We start from the raw sequence: 17720 nt of genomic DNA, 5'->3' as shown, positions 1-17720 counted from the left end.
GTTGATCTCATAGAAGTGGCGTAGAATAGTGGTTACTAGAGGCAGGGAAGTGTGGAGGGAAGTAGGGTATAGCCAAAGGTTAGTTAATGGATACAGGATACAAAGGTACAGCTAGCTAGGATGAATAAGTTCCAGTGTTCTATAGCAGGATTGGGTGAGTATAATTTACAGCCATTTATTGTATATTTTAAAATAGCCAAAAGAATGGACTTTGAATGTTTTCAACACAAAGAAATGATAAATGTTTAAGGTGTTGGATATGGTCATTACTGTTCTTTGATCATTACACATCACATACGTGTGTGGAAATGCACTGTATCTTATGAACATGTACAGTTATTACTTGTAAACTAAGAGTAATAATAAAAGCCCCCAACACACACATTTCTTTTGTGCTTTTGTCAGAAATTTAAAAAAGGAAAAATGCTATAGGAAAATTCATCTGGCAAAATTGCTTAGAGTGGATTGGAAGATATGAACTAGGGCTGAGGAGCGGAAACTTGTTAGGATTGGCAGTTAATTCCGAAACTAATCATATGCACTGCAGAGAAGAGACGCTGGTAGCAACATAAATGCATAAATGCATGAGACTTTCAGAACGTCATCATAGTCTTGGTGACTGCAGATATGGGGAGATATGATGACTCTGAAGTTTGGCAGTAAAGTGACAGGAGATGTTAATGATGCATCTGAAATAGGAATTCTCCACCATGAGCTAGTTTTTCAGGGAAGGCAATCACTTTTTGACATGTTAAATGTGTGACGTGGGGTATCTGCCAGACAGTTAGGAATTGTTGACTTTTTGCTTTATTCTCCTTCTCTGGACGTGCCCAGCTTTCCAGGGGATGATAGGTGCAGGGGCACAGTTCAGAGAGCAGGCTTCCTGGATTGCCAAGAGCCCATACAGGATCTCAGGAAAGTGAGACTCTGTCCTCAGTGCAGGATTCCTGTTTTCCACTGGTGTTTTTCAAAGGGTGGGGTGGCCTTCTGAGATAATGTAGATATGTAACAGCATGGCCTGTCACTGGCGATGACTTGACCACTGTCTGTGAGAGAAGCACAGGACAGAGTATCCAAAAGCCCTCTTGAGAGCTTTAACACTCCATACAAAACTCAGATCCTTCCCTTTTATTCAAAACATGAGATACTCGTCCCTTCCGGATGTCTCCTCAGACCTTCCCTCAAAGTGAGCTAACTAGACTATGTGTGAGCTACTGCTGGTTATGGTTTGCTCTCATTATGTTATTATCATAGGGTGGGAGTTCCGATTGTCAAGACAGATGGGAATGTAGCTTTGAGATGGTTAACTCTGCTTGATAAGATTTCTTTTGTATTTGCCTTTCTTCACTCTTAGAGTTAAAAGAATACAAGCTGATCTACAGTTATCTTGCTTTCATCTCTCCTTGTTCTGTGATCCCAGTTCAAGTTTAGACCCCTGCCTCAGATGTCTGTTCTGGCTGATTGACATAGTTGCTTCCGAATGGATTAAATTACTGACATCTTTTGCTTTTCCTATGTGATAGTTTCTATTTGGTGATTCCTTCTCACATCAGAACTGTGAGGTAGCCTGAAGCCTAGGGGAGACGTCAGGTCTGGACACATGAAATTATCATCATAGAGCTGTGGAATGATCGATGTAGAGCCTTATATTTAGTCATTTCGAGGTTTTCACGTGCCGTTCCATGTGACTTCTGTCATTTTAATCTTACAACAACCCTGTGAAGTAAGCATCTTGTTCGCCTACAGTGATTGCTTGAATTAAGTTCAAAATTAATTGTACCAAAGCCTGGGAGTACAAAAGTACTTTGTAGTGAGTACAAAAGGCTGGAAAAGAAAGGCAGCATTACTGGCCCAAATCACATGGTAATGTAGCAAAGGCCGATTCCCAGCACTAATAGTAATAACAGCTAATTCTTACTATTTCCTATGTGCTAGACACTGTTTTAAGCAATTTCTATCTATTGACTGACCTAGGGTACCTTTGCCACCACGCCAGTTTGTTGATTGGATGATAGAGATTGCTTCCAAGCTCTTGCATTTTGAAAGGCGAACAATGTGAAGTAAGAAGAACAGCAGGTGAAAAACTAATCCCTGGGATTCCACCTATAACTAAAGGGGAGTAGAAAAAGTACAACAGGCCAAGGAAATGGAGCAGAATGGCAGCCGTGGCAGAACTGCAGCTGGGAGGGCTTGTTGCCTGTGAACCAGTGAGAGAGAGGGATTCTAGAAGAAATCCTTTACCTTGCCTTTCCATTAGTTGGCCAGACTATGCCCTGCTCCTGAGCCTGGGCCTGGAGTTCTGATCCTGCTTCCCTGCCCTCTAGCACATCAGTACCCTCGTTCACTGGGCCTGGAGTTCCAATCCTGCTTCCCTGCCCTCTAGCACATCGATGTGCTTGCTCCTGGGCCTGGGCCTGGGCCTGGAGTTCCAATCCTGCTTCCCTGCCCTCTAGCACATCAGTACCCTCATTCACTGGGCCTGGAGTTCCCATCCTGCTTCCCTGCCCTCTAGCATATCAGTACCCTCATTCACTGGGCCTGGAGTTCCAATCCTGCTTCCCTGCCCTCTAGCACACTGATACCCTCATTCATCCCTACGGAGAGGTGGAATGATGCATTTCACTTTACTTGATACTTGAGACAAACTAGAGTGTTTGAAGAAAATCTTATACTGAAAGAAAGAAAAAATAAATAAAAAGAAACGGCTTAGAGTTACAAACCTAATTTAACCAAAGGCTAGCTGCAAATCGACTCCATAAGTACACTTTATCGAGCCCTTCTGGATGGTTCCTGCTGCCCACTTAGATGCCATTTGGATGCTTAGTGACTTTTCTACTTTTAGGGGGATTCAGTTACCCCCAGAACTTGCTCTTGCTTTTTCTTTGGAGGTATATTGTGTAAACTCCCTCAGGTCAGCCCCTTAAGCTCGAGCTCTGTTTGCTTCCTGCTCCCATGCTGTCCCCGTACCCTTGGGTTCTGATTCCATCCCAGGCTCAGTACATGGCAAAAGCAGTTTCTCAGCTCACCATCAAAGTTCTTCTTGCCCAGTAAGTGCAACAGTGTTTTATGTCATCTTGACCGTGCAATTTGGTGTTTGTACTTTCTGGGGTTCTCAGTGACATGGGGATACAACAGTCCTCAAAACAGATACATATCACTGACTTCTTGGACATTTATTTCATTTGCATCAGTGGGACTAATATTTTGATTACATTCTGAACCGTAGTATCCAGTTGTCAGTGTAAGAATTTACTTAGGGGCTGGGCATGGTGGCTCACACCTGTAATCCCAGCACTGTGGGAGGCTGAAGTGGACAGATTATTTGAGGCCGGGAGTTTGAAACCAGCCTGGCCAACATGGTGAAAACTCATCTCTACTAAAAATACAAAAACTAGTCAGATATGGTGGTACATGCCTGTAATCCCAGCTACTTGGGAGGCTGAGGTGCGAGAATCGCTTGAACCTGAGAGGTAGAGATTGCAGTGAGCCGAGATCACGCCACAGCACTCCAGGCTGGGCGACAGAGTGAGGCCCTGTCTCAAAAAAAAAAAAAAAAGAATTTACTTAGGATAATATTGGAAATAACTAGAAATATCCAGACTACTCAACAATGACTACATTGTATTACTAAGGATACATTGTGTGTTCATTAAAAATGTTTATTTGGTTTATATTAATAGAAAATAAAGTTGTATGTGTATATGATTGTCAATAAGTGACTGCAAGTAATCAATAGGGAAAGAAAGGTTAAAATCCTCCAATTGTGCGAGAAAAAAAGATAGTGCAACATAATGTAAAAGAGTGGCTTTGTTTATTCTCTTCTTCTCTTCTGTACATTCACATGTGGGCTGCCAACTAAATGCCCCTTTCCTAAACTTTGGTCTGAGGGATGCTTCTTATTCTTTTCCCTATGTGTTGGGTTAACTTTCTCTATATTCTCAAGGTTGCTAAACTTTCTCTATATTCTTTGTTTGTAAAAAGGAATGAATACTCAGTATATCCCAAAGTTAGGGTGAAGAAGTTTGTCTCAAGAAAATACCAGAAAAGAGGGAGTGGTCTTACATTAAGTTCCTAAAGTGTTCTGTATTAGGGATCCTCTTTTGATTATTTTGATTAACAAAGAATTCTTTGGAGAAAACGTATGAGCTTGAAATAACTACAGATAATATCAGTTTGGAATGCTTATGGAGATCACTAGAACGGGGTAAAAAGAGGGAGAAAACAAATTGAACACATGTTTAGTAGTTATTTATGGGGAAATGGTCTGAGAGGTGCAGGTGTCGGATGTTGGATAAACTAGCTTCTTGAAGATGACTTTTCTAGGTCATACATGTGGTAAGTGATGTTCAGATCACTGCTAGTGAATGGATACTGTAGGTTAGGATAGAGTTTCCATCACACATTAAAAAAATTGCTGTATCTGAAATAACTTAGACAGAACTGAAGATGCAAGATAAGGAGACTCTACTGGTAGCAAAGATCCTTACGACAAACTGCACGTGAAAAGCTTGAACAAAATCATTTCCTGAAGTGGAAGTGAACGAAAACAGGCATTTATGTATTGTTTTAATGTATTATGTGATTTTTATATAAGCACACTAATGTAATAAAATATTATAAGGAGCCATGTGATTATTTCATCCATCCTAAAAATTTAAATATTCAATATGGCCAATAACTTTTTGCCCCATTGGAATTTATGGACTACCTAATAGTTATTTAGAATTGCCTTATATTTGGGTATACCCGATACTTACCTGGTAGGGAGGTTTTTAAGGATTAAATGAAACAATTAGTTGGGTGTCTACAATGTAGCAAGCATTGTCTATAGTAAGCTCTGGGTTAACGGGGACTGACAGAGTCCTGCTATGAGATCTGCTTCCTGCTCTTCTTTGATCTTTCCTTTCTATCACAGGCTGGGTTAGGGCACAGAAACTGGTAATCGAGAGTTTCTTAGAAGGTGACAGGGGACGCTTGAGAGGTGAAGAGCATCTTGCTTGGCCCCTGGAAGACAGGAATCTCAAAATGTTCATTGTGACTTTCTGATAGTCGACCCTTTTTCTCTTTGTTCCCCCCTCCCACCCTTACTCCCAGTGCAGTTTGCAGTGCAGGGAACACACATCTCTTCTGTTCTGAGAGGGATCACACTCAGTAACTCAAGACAATGAGCTTAGCTAACTTTGTTCTTCTGTCAAGTAGCTCTAGGACAGTTGTAGAGCTTTGCAGGTGACTTGTAATGACCTCTTTATTACATGTAATGTTTCCAGCATGCAAACGTTTTATTGTGTGTGTTTCCCAATGAGCTTACCAGGAGGGTTGTATGTATACCCTTTATAAGTTAAATTTCACTTTTGAGGTTTTCTTTTCTTTTCAAAACAGCATATTAGGGTACAGAGCTCTGGCATGACTATCATTATTGACAGGTTTTGGTTTTTCACCTCTCTCCTCTCTGCTCACTTGGATTTATTTCACATAATATCTTCTTGGAATTTGATTGTCTCTCTAGATTAAGCTGAAACATTTAAATGTACCTTGTAATGGAGACAACAGACTAAAATACAAACACTCAATTTTTATAAGCCTTACATTGGCATTGAATTTTTTTTAAGATCTAAGAACCAGACTGAAAAACTAAATAAATTTGAGCTAGGAAAACTGATTTCTTGTTTACTGGAACTTGCTCAGTGAAGGATAAGTTATTTCACTTTAGGAATTATTGTTACCAGTTCCTCCAGTAATCTTAGTGTCTCCTACATGGATCCCGTGGTTTAAAAAGGTAACAGTAAAACAGAGGATGTTGTGATAATAAAACTCGGTATCGTGCAGTCAGTCTAGATTTGTGAAAAAGTTGTATTTCTGAAAGTCTTATATCAGGTTGGATGATAATAGTTAGCTTGCTTGCCTGCTTGTACTACTTCACTTGAAATTTTTGAGAAATAACACATTATATCAAATAAAAATTTGTTTCCTATAGTTTGTCATTTCCAAACTAAACAGCCAAAGTGCTAGTAACTTTAGAGTCTGGAAATACATTGTACATTTGAAATTTTGTTCCTGATAATTAGTGAGTAATCATTTGTTCCTCTTAAAATTTTGTTCTAAAATTTGTACATGGGGTTTTAAAAAAGTCAGTTATGGTGAGACATCCAGACATGGAAATGACTGTTAGGAAAGAGGTCATACTCACAGATCCCTAGACACAGGAGGCCCGGTACATTGCATAGGGCCATGCAGGAAACAGTACATTGTGCGGGGCCACACAGGGAAGCACCAGGTTGGAATGGGAGCCAGAGATGGAAGATGGGGGAGCATGGCCCAGAGCCTGTATTGGTTTTTTTGCAGAAGGGAATGGGCAAGACAGGGTAGCCAAGCTGGGTAAGTTTAAGATTGGCTAGTTTGAGTAATTTTGGCAGGCTTTGGGCTATAGGGATGGTCCCCGGTTGTCCAGGACCTGGGCCTGGGTGATTTAGGACAGGGGGAATATTACCTTGCTGTGGCTCTGGATTGGTTGGTTTGTATATCACAGGCACGCTCGCACAGGGGTCTTTTCTATCTCTAGGAATTTGCCAGCCCTGGGAGGAACAGTCTCTCCACAGTCAAGGCCCCAAATGCCAGAGTATCAAGAACACAGAGAATAAGAGAGTATAATCAATACAAACAAAACAAAACAATTGAGGAGTTCAAGATGGCACTGCTAAGCAGGTGCTGTTTCTGTGCATGTTTTTAAGAAATGGTGCTGTAAAAGACTAGAGAACATGTAAGTAATTTATTTCTGAGCTTTACATTTTGAAATGGTGTTTTAGGGGGTTAAAGAAAGTATTAACTAAAACCAACGCGATACGCTAGACATTTGGAAAACTTGAATTCAGTAACTTGACTCATGTAAATTTTTCTCCCATGTGAAGATGGTGGGCAGGGGTAGGAGGTCTGTGGTGCATATGAGGTGCTTTCTGCTTGGCCCCGCTAGCTTATGGGATGCTCACAGTTTTGCAGGGCTGCTTCACTTCTAGCTCTGTCTTCTGAATTCCAGACATAAGGAAGAGGGAGAGCAAAAGGGTGCTTAACCGTCTTTCCTCCCCTTAGAAGGAGCAGTCTTAGAAGGCTTGCCCAACAATTCACCTTACATCTCATAGGGAATTGGTGATTCACTCATTGGTTAGTGTTTGTATGAAGCCAACAAAGGTTGTCCTTTCTGCTGTTCAAATCAACTCAAAAAATAGCTCTTCTTTGAGAGCATTTTGAAAAGAGAAGCGGGTAGGTTTTTTTTGTTTGTTTTTTTTTTTTTTTTTTTTGAGACGGAGTCTCGCCCTGTCGCCCAGGCTGGAGTGCAGTGGCACTATCTCGACTCACTGCAAGCTCCGCCTCCCGGGTTCAAGCCATTCTCCTGCCTCAGCCTCCCAAGAAGCTGGGACTACAGGCACCCGCCACCACGCCCGGCTAATTTTTTTTTTGTATTTTTAGTAGAGACGGGGTTTCACCATGTTTGCCAGGATGGTCTTGATCTCCTGACCTCGTAATCCGCCCACCTCGGCCTCCCAAAGTCTGGGATTACAGGTGTGAGCCACGGCGCCCGGCCAGAAGTGGGTAGTTTTATAAGAAATGTAATCATAGTGAAAGTCATGGTGATTATAGTAACAGTAATAAAACCTTGAGCTTTTATTCTATACTGGCTGCTACTCTGAGTGCTTTATACATTTGTATGTATAGTCCGTTTAGTCCTCAGAAAGCTCCATTATTATTCCCGTTTTTTTCCAGATGGAAATTGAGGCTCACAGAGGTTACATAACTTGCTCAAGGTAACATAATTGGAAAGTGCCGGAATCCAGATTAATAGCCAAGATTGTGTGCTTTGACCACGTGGTTATACTGATCTGTAATTTAAACACCTCTAGCTCAGAGATAAGCAAGCTAAAGCTGGAAAGTTTTAAGGCATTGGCCCAAGGTCACACCGGTAGTCGGCACTGAGCTTTTGCTTCTGGGTTTATTTCCACTACGCTGGTGTGCTTTCTCTAGGTGCACACTCTCATCTATATCCTCTTATATTTGGGCCAGCCTTCTTGAGAGGTGGCTATTTTTGGCTTGCTATGGTTCTGAATCCTGAGCATTAGATTCTTTCTTTAGACTTCTTTTACTTGGCAAGGAATCCCCCCAGAGGCACTTTAGCTTAGGGGTAGGGAGGGCGGACTTTAGAGGCACATTGCCTGTGTTTGAATCCTGGTTGTGCCAGCATTAGCCATGTGATCTTGGACAAGTCACATACCTCTCTTGAGTTTTAGTAGTCTCATCTATAAAATGGGTTAATCATAGTAGCCATCCCACAGGGCTGCCAGTAGAAATAGATGAATTAATACAATAAAACTGCTTAGTGTAGTGTCTGACACATAAGTAATTACTTTCTATCCTGATTATGTGATTACTTGTCAGAAACATTCTCCAAGTTAAACCTAACACGTTTCCCAGCACCCTGTTTGGCACTCGGTAAATGTAAATGGAATGAATGAAAGCAACTGTGAAGTGGTTTGTATTGTCAGCCCATGCGTCTCATACTGGTTGGAAATATTAGGGTTGCAGAAGATTGGAATGTTCATGTTATTTGTAATATTTGTATTAATAGCCATTATCACTATTAAGGATCGATAATATTATAGTATCTTACTCATCTTGTGCTATTTTCCACCTCACTTCACTTTTCTCCTGTATAAAACTATTAGTTTTTACATTTGGTGCTTTTACTGAGATTGTGTTGAAAGGCATTGTATACATTCAAGGTACTATAAGTGATACAAAAGTTTATGGCTTCAAGTTTAAAAATGGATGTTACTGGTTTCGAATCTTTTCATGTCACATTTCCAAGTAACGGCAATCACCCATTAAATATTAATTTAATCACAGGAACAAGATACAATCGTCACTAAAATGACTTTAAATGGCAGCATCACTTAGCAGTGAGATAAGGACTGGCAAAGCAGGATTTGTGTCATTCTGCCGCAGCTTTTAAGCAATGTATTTGCATTTCCCTTGTCTGTTAAAATAATACAAGAATTAAACCCTTTTAAAGAGAACCTACCCGTCTCTTTCCCATGTGTCATTCCTGCATCAGAGAAAATGCTGCATAATACTAAGATGACAGTCCCACCTCTGATGTCACCCGGGATGGTACAATCCTCTCCAAGCCTTTGCTGGGCTTCCTGCTGCTGCACTGGGGGACATGGTTACATTAAAGCTAACTCCCGGCATCTCAATTATCTCCTTGGAAGTAGTTTTCACAAATATAAAAACGCCCTACGGTGGCTGTTTTCGGTAAGCTACCAAGGTAGAGAGCGGCAGAGGCAGACAGAGGGAGAGCAAACGGGAGAACAGGCTGCTTCCGCCTTTGTGAGAGGGACTGAGGCAGCAGCTCCTCTCGGCTCGGGTTCCAAGTGCTCAAAGTGCTTCCATTTACATCACCGTGTGCAGTGCAGGGCAAAAGGGGCTGCCAGGAAATCTGAAACTAATTTGCTTCCAGTTGACTAGAACAGCATATTTTGAATTAGCTTGCTTCTTTTTAAGCTAACTTTTCTCAAGCGTTAAACTGATGAACTGGGCATTTTCTATGATCAATGGGTAACTGCTGGAGCTACAGTAATCTCTGTGAGTAACCTCTATTTGTAGGTCTATGCAGGCAAATATATTTTTATATCTCTCTTTCTTTTCAATGCTGCTGTGAAAGTATCCGTCTGTATTATTGAGTGCTTTTGCTTACTAGTCTTGTCTTTCGAGCGTCCCAGTAGGAGACCCCTGGGGCTAGACCGGGTTCTGCTGAATCCAGACATAGAGGAGAGCATTTTGGATTTATTCAGGGATGCCCACGCCAACCATTCTTTAATTCCCAGTCATCAGAGAGATGCCACCTGCCCTCTGAATGCCTGTGCCCAGCACCTCACCTGGCTTTACCTGGAATGTTTATTTCAGCATGTGACATTGAATTTTTCAAAATTTTTATTTTTAGATAGAAAGCAGAATATTATTCTTACCTGTAATCTTACTTCCTTTCATTTTTTTTTTCCCACCAGCTTTCCTGGGAACACACAATTCTGTCACCCTATTTCTGCTCCCTGTTTGTGATATATTATATAGACAGAAAGAGAGAAAACAGCTACCCCTCCGGTTTTAGAAAGACATAATGTAGTGCTGGATGGGAATAGGGGAGGAGTTTCTCTTAAAGAGCTCAAACTGCTTTCCATTTGTGTGCCTGAAGTACAGCTTAGTATCTGAATAGCCTTGAAGGGAATAAGGTTAGCTCAAAGGTAGCACCAAAAATGTGCTGGAAACACGGTAGTTGAGACTGAGATAGAATCTTTACTGGAAGTTGGTGACAGGTATCTCAGTTTACACACAGGGATGTGTTTTTCCTGTTTGTTAAAAGTGTGGCTTTTATAGTAATTCAAGATTTATTTCTCTCTCACCATGGAAACTGACTTTCAACTCTCTGTAAAATTTGCATTTCTAGATATACTTGGGATAATTGTTTATGTCAGATTGTAGCCTGAATCCTTAGTGAAACTGTGGGTCTCCTATTGAGCATGAAAACTGCTGGCTGCAAATGTGGATCAGCTGAGTCCTGAGTCGGCTACACACTGGAGGCTGAGTGAGGTGGCATGTTTACCACTGCACCTAACATCTGTCTTCATAGACAGCAGTTGAAAGAAGTCCACAGCTGCAGTCGATCATCACTGCTAAGAACTGCAGCTGCTTGGCATTCATAATTATTTTTAAAAAGAATTGTATCATTTTTTGAAACATCAAATTCTTAAATGTCACAATATTTCCTACATATATAAGAAACAGTTTATATTAATCTTACCATATCTGTGTTAATTTTAGCAGAAGAAAGCTTGCTGTGAGCCAGACTGCAGGGTTATTTAAAAGTTTAGTTTAAACTTTTTTTTTAGGCTTTTAAAAATAAAATTTAAAGAGTCAGTAAAGAGAGAGAAGTTTTACAATTGGATTTTTAAAAGCATGGATTCCCCAACAGAGAGTAGAAAATGGACAGAATGGATGAAATCGGAGGGGTATCTCTGATCAGAAGGTAAAAGGCTGAAAGGAGAAGCACAAGATGTGGATGTAAAAACCAGAAGTTATGACAAAGAGAGGCAGACAAGAGTGGAGAACTCCACTGGTTAAAAAAAGGAAACCAGCTTTGAAAAACATCGATTTTAAAGATGAGCTCAAATTCAGCTCTCACAGCTTAGTGCTGCTTCTCCGTAACAAGTTACAGTGCCCTGCACAGTTGCAGAGACTTGGGTTTAAAATTAATGGGCTGTTCCCTGTCTCGCTCAAGCTTCCCTTTGGTATGCTGTATGGGGTGCCACTCCTTAGCTCACAGAGCTGCCTCTGAAATTGACTGAATGGTAAACCAGTATCATTTCTCTAGGGATTAGAGCTGATTAAGAAAAATTGGGTTCTGAATCATTAGTATGTGAAATTTAGTTTGCCGTAAGCACAGCTGTAACTATTAATCACTGGGGAAAGAGTGTCCAGTTAATGGGATAGTTTCTGTTTGTGTGCACATGTTAGAAGCTTGTGTAGTGGTTGGCAGGCCTTTTCCTGTTTTTTTGTTTTTTTTTTTTTTTCCAACATATAAACAACTCAAATATCTGTGCCTTTAGCATTATCAGCATCCAGACAATAGCCAGCATCCTGGATTACATACCGTAGCTTTCTTCAAAACGTGACTTTTCTTAGGGCAAAGAGAGTGTCTCAAAACATAATGTACTTAGATTACTCATTTAGTAATTCTCATTACTCATATTCATTTTTCAGCTGTTTTTATCATACCAAATTTATTTTCTATTGCTGGGCAAAATGGGTTAGATTATCCTCTTGTTTTATGTTAATACACATTTTACTATTGCATTGCAAATTTGAGTCATGTATCACTGTGTTGCTGGTGAAGTTTATTGATTATTAAACGTAAAAACATTGATCATGGCCAGGCGCGGTGGCTCAAGCCTGTAATCCCAGCACTTTGGGAGGCCGAGACGGGCGGATCACAAGGTCAGGAGATCGAGACCATCCTGGCTAACACGGCGAAACCCCGTCTCTACTAAAAACACAAAAAATTAGCCGGGCGAGATGGCGGTGCCTGTAAACTCCCAGCTACTCGGGAGGCTGAGGCAGGAGAATGGCGGGAACCCGGGAGGCGGAGCTTGCAGTGAGCTGAGATCCGGCCACTGCACTCCAGCCTGGGCGACAGAGCGAGACTCCGTCTAAAAAAAAAAAAAAAAAAAAACAAAAAAACATTGATCATTATTACAGTTAAGGATTATAGTTACTTATAGATGAAATGCATTTGAGATTTCTTTTTTTTTTTTTTTAACTCTGCAAGGGTTGCTCTTTATATTTGTTTTGTAAATTAAGCGTTTATCTTCCAATCTTACAGATTTATGAAATTTCACATTAAGGGATCAGAGTGGTCACTCTTTCCTGCCCTCGTCTTGGGAACTGAATTCCTTTCTGACAAGTCAGGGGAGTGTGTTTTTAAGCTTGCTTCTATAAATTTTCAAGTGTTAAAATAGCTTGCTAATTTATAATTTTCTTATATTAACATAATATTAACATAAGTTTTAAGGTGTTTACTAACTGATATTCATTAGGGAACAGAGAACACCAAAGGTGTTATTGCATTTATGAATATCATATGTAGAAAGGAGGAAAAACAGATTATTAGTGGCTGGGTTAGCCATAATTTATAAAGGATTGAAAATCCGATGAACTATACTCATAGGAAATAGATTATAAGACCCTTAGTGCATTCTCCATAGTACCTTATCAGACGGAATTTCCCCATACATTTCTATTTTACAACCAATGTATCCAAAGATATGAACATTAAAACCTTGGGAAAGTATTCTGGTTTTTAAAACTTGAAAAGTCTTTGCACTTCCCTGAGCCCATTTCTTTAAGCTCCAATGTAATTTTTTTAAGCCTGTGTACAAATAATAATATACAGGTTTTGACTAATGGTCAAGTTTACATTTGCAGTTATTTCATGATCTTTTTGTGTAAGTAGAGAGTCATTGGCCATTCATTGTGAGAGAAATTTACTATGAGCTATAAAATCAAGAGGGGGTCATATTACAGCAGAGGCAATTCTCTTCCTCTCTTGGAAAGGGTCCGGGGGCACTTGCTAATTCGAGGGTAAACCCAGACCAGAATGATCAAGTGTTTCTCTTTGCAGGAATGAGATTGTTTTCTTGGAACTTACTTTAGTTGACGTCTATTTGATTGAACAGTTGGACCTCTGAGTTAGGAGGCAGGCAGTTGTGATCGCTTTTAAAATAAAAAAGTAGGCATTAAATGTAGTCAGAATGACTTGTAGATATTGTTGTAGTTTTCTGGAGCAGTGTTTCTTATCCTGTAACATGCATACGAATCCTCTGGGATTCTTGTTAGAAACCAACCGTGATTGGGAATGTCTGAGGTGGTGCCTGAGAGTCTGAATTTCTAACAAGCCTCTTTGGTGGTATCTATGCTGCTTTCTCACACTGAGTAGAAAGGCTCTAGGACAGCACTTTCAAATAGAGCTTTCTGTGATGATGGAAATGTTCTCTGTATATAGATAGACATATAGATATCTATATCTCTGTATAGTGGAGTATGGTGGGTTTTAGCTACATATGGTATGGAGCACTAAGGAACTACATTTTCAATTTTATTAAATTTTAAGTAACTTAAATGGAAATGGAAATAGGCTTATGTGGATATAGCTACCAAATTGGACAACACAGTGTTAGAAATCCATTGAGAAATTTATACTTAATGGTGATAGCTCATGTAGGATCATGCTGAATTCTAGAATAGGCCGAGATTATCTCCACTGAAATTTACCACTGCCTGAACTTTGTTTGCGATCAGACAGTATATATAGATGGAGGTGCTGGATTGTAAGCTCCTTGATGACAGAGGCCAAGTTGCTCTTGTTTGTTGCTCTTTTCTCTGCCGCTTGATGCATTCATGGTCCACAAGAAATGTCTGCTGAGTAAATGAGAGAAAGAGCTGGGTCTCACATCAGGAAGCACCCTACTGTTTCCCGAATCCTTTTCAAGCCTGGACTTAGAAGCAGCGGGTAGGACTTGGGTGACAGTAACATGTAGTATTTTGCTTGTGTTTAAGGAGGCTGTTTTTTTGCTTCTGTCTTAAAGTTTTTTGTTTGTTTGTTTGTTGAGACAGGGTCTTGCTGTGTTGTCCAGGCTGGAGGGCAGGGGCACAATCACAGTTCATTCCTGCCTCAACCTCCCAGGCTAAAGCAATCCTCTAACCTCAGCCTCCCAAGTAACTGGGAGCACAGGCACACACCACCACGCCTGGCTAAGTTTTTAAATTTTTCGTAGAGATGAGGTCTCCCTGTTTGCCCAGGATGGTCTTGAACTCCTGAGCTCAAGCGAACCTCCTGCCTCAAACTCCCAAAGGGTTGGGATTACAGGCGTGAGCCACCTCATCTGGCTTTCAGCTTTTATTAATTGGTGTCCTGTGGGTTCTGGGACATTCATAATTGATTGATTCAACAAAAATATCCATTTTGCTAGGTAATATTGTTATAGGCTCTGGAGATATAGTTGTAAAGAAAGCAAATAAAGTTGTTGCCTTTTAGAGTTTATATTTTTGTGGCAACAAAGCCATACAAGACAAAACAAAAACCTTTTTCTAAAAACTGGCATGACTGGTCCCAGGTTCTAGAAAATATATGTACATAGAATCCATAATTGTGGCTCTCCTGAAGAACCTAGGCATAGATGTCACTGTCATAGGGTCTTGGAAAATGTATGTCCTATTGCTGAGAATCCCTCATGAAAACGGTTTTATCTGGTTCAAATTTCAGCTTACAGTGACCGAGTCTACAGTAGATGGGGCAAATAGTTCTTGTATTTTGTTTTTCTTCAACTATTGTCTTTTAAGGAGTTTGCTAGCCAGAGTGGAAGAAAACCTGTTTGATTTACTGCTTCTCAAACAGGATAATTCTCAGAAAGGCCATGGTTTTTCTGCAGTCAATCTTACGGAGCAGGCTTATTTTCTCACAATTTGAAGAAATTTCTTTCTATCCCATTCCATTTTATTACGGCTCTGTCCCTGTGTTCCAGAAACAGATGACTACTTAATATATAACCCAAAGCACTCCTAAAATTCATCCTGTTAACATTCAAATGTATCTCATTTCTTTCTCATTATATTAAATCAAAAGAAAAAAGGTCTTAAAAAAAATCAGTGGATTTATATGTCATTGCAGGAAAAGCATCTTTGCTAAACAACATGAAACACGATTTGTTAGGAATCTGACCAGATACACAAAGCAGCAGATAGAGTCTCCGATAGAAAAGTGTGGCTTCTAATGGAGTATAAATAGATACCTCCAAAAAGTACATGTATTTCACATGAATGTGAAAACTCTTCTTGTCTCTTCCCTCCTCCACACTCTACACTACCTTTTTCATTTCTTTAAGGGGAAAAATACACGCAGTAAAGTATGAACTCTTTATTAATTCACATTCTACTAGTGTGTGGTTTATATTTAGGTAAGTGCTAAAGTTCTTTTTTTATATTTAGCAAGTCCCTAAGTCCCTTTGTCACACATAGGAGACCAAATTCGGGTAGGACTAATTCAGGAAGGCTCGCTGGAGGGGAAGTGTTTTTGGTGGATTGTTACATTAGTAATAGATGTAGACTGAAAGGGAAAGTGTTAACACGTTTGGTGTAAATGCTCACAGCAGTTGGCAGAGGCCATGTTGAAGCTAGAGGGGACTGGGGCAGAGGAGATGAGGAGATGATGGGCATGGATGCTGGTCCAGGTAGAGTGTCGTGGGAGATGCAGCACCCCTTGCATCTTTGTTCCTGTCTATCCTGCCTGTGTTCTGGCTCCAGCACTCACCGTCTCTCACCTGTACTATTGCCAGAAGCCTGCGTGGTTGTTCCTGAGTCTATGCTCGTACCCTCTCTGCTGCACCTCCTTCACATTCTACCAAGGCGAGCTTTCTAACATGCCAAACAGACGTCTCAGGTTCTGAAAATACTCACTTTTGAATCCCCTGTGTTTAGTACATGGCAGGTAATCAATATTTGCTGAATGCGTGAATGAATTTTGGAAACAATGGGCATTTAATAGGAAGTATCTATGGCCCTATTTTAAAAGGGAGCAGCTTAAAAAAATCTTAAAAGAAGAATTTGGTCTTTTTTTAAAAAAATAATTATCTTAGCATATAGTCCCAATTTTTAAACGTAAGGAATAAATCAGAAATTCTAAGTAAAAGGTCAGGATTGATACTCTGCCATATTTTGTGTGTTGTTAAAGATAGTCAAGTTGCGATAACCAATACAAACAGCAAAAATAAACTGCTTGTGGGGTGTGACAGAGGATGCCTTATTTGAAAGGCAATTCTTGCTGTTATGCTGAATCCTTAGGGACATGATGATTAAGGCTGTTTCTAGCCAGAAGCTACAACTAAAACATTTCTGGTTTTATTCTTCATTATATTTGTTAACATTACTGCTCTTAGAAATGATGGTCTTGGCTGAATGCATTAGTTCATGCCTGTAATCCCAGCACTTTGGGAGGCCAAGGTGGGAGGATCACTTGAGCCCAGGAGTTCAAGACCAGTCTGGGCAACATAGGGAAACCCTGTCTCCTCAAAAAAATAAAAAAATAAAAATTAGCCGGGCGAGGTGGCACATGCCTGTGGTTCCAGCTGCTCCAGAGGCTGAGGCTGGAGGATCACTTGAGTACGGATGGAGGTTGAGGCTGCAGTGAGCTATGATCGTGCCATTGTACCCCAGCTGAGCAACAGAGTGACACCCTATCTCAAAAAAGCAAAAAAGCGATGACGAATGATGGTCTCTCACAGTTCAGTGTCCCTGAGTTGCTCCCAGGCTTTTCCTCCTGAGAGACAGAAGACTAGAAATTTAGTCCTGACTTACAGTTCCAAAACAGTACTTTACTGAACATCATTTTACTGACCTTGGTTAGGTCATTTCGCCTCTCAGAACATTTGTCTTCCCTCGTCTATTCCAGTTCTTAGAACAGTAAACATAGACCAGGAGAAACTACTCAAATATTTAATAATAAAGCGAGCAGTCTGTCATGCAGGGCTTTGCCTCGCCCTTTCTCCCTCTTATCTGACCTCATTTTCTTTGACCAGTTGCCAAGTTGTTAGATCAGACATCACAAGCACTTGCCCACAATTGTTGCATTTGCCGCCCCTTTCTGAGGGACATTTCAATGAAAACTGCTAAAAATGGGGTGAAGGAATGATCAGATTTCTCTGAGGCCCCTTGATATCTTTTGGTCACTTCTCTTGGGGCCACTGTTCAGTTGTGTTTTTTTTTTTTTTTCAGAGGGCAATTGAAACTGTTAAAGCAAAGTGGGCTCCCGAGTGACTAAGTTTCACTTTTCTTCCCTTTGTTGAATGGATTTCACTGTAATATGTATTAGTGCTGTTGATAAATACAGCTTCAGCGGCCACTATGGTCAGTTTTCTTAAAACACTTCATGATGGGTTAAACATTATTGCCTTTGGAAGCTTTAAGGTGTGAGTAACATTATGCTCATTTGTTTTGTATATTTACACTGTATATACCATACAGCGAAAGTCTTTTTGACTTTTATGTATGCAGAGGAGAGAACTTTTTTCAAGAGTTGGTGAGCAAGAGAAGGCTTAATTAAAGGCAGGGGATTTGGCTTAGGTCTTGAA

At 40.4% G+C, this 17720-nt stretch overlaps 1 protein-coding gene across 8 annotated transcripts in view; it reads left to right on the top strand.

Annotated features, from left to right (window-relative positions):
- The window catches only part of PSD3 (pleckstrin and Sec7 domain containing 3), a 554389-nt gene that overhangs the window by 192125 nt on the left and 344544 nt on the right, over window positions 1-17720 (top strand). Inside the window, exon 1 of one of the 8 annotated variants that reach the window (XM_015454524.4) lies at window positions 9202-9300. The exons of 6 other annotated variants lie outside the window; for them this stretch is intronic. Coding sequence is in view for 1 of the 2 variants with exons in the window: in XM_005562707.5 (XP_005562764.3) it covers window positions 9600-9630 (31 nt within the window). In the remaining variant the exon portion in view is untranslated. Of the gene's footprint in view, window positions 1-9201; window positions 9631-17720 lie in introns of those variants that run through there. One more of the 8 variants, XM_005562707.5, reaches the window with a different exon arrangement.

This window comes from Macaca fascicularis, chromosome 8, assembly GCF_037993035.2.
Source record: "Macaca fascicularis isolate 582-1 chromosome 8, T2T-MFA8v1.1".
Taxonomy (NCBI): domain Eukaryota; kingdom Metazoa; phylum Chordata; class Mammalia; order Primates; family Cercopithecidae; genus Macaca; species Macaca fascicularis.
The sequence above is the reverse complement of the archived record's forward strand: the minus strand, read 5'-3'. Positions and strand labels throughout refer to the sequence as shown.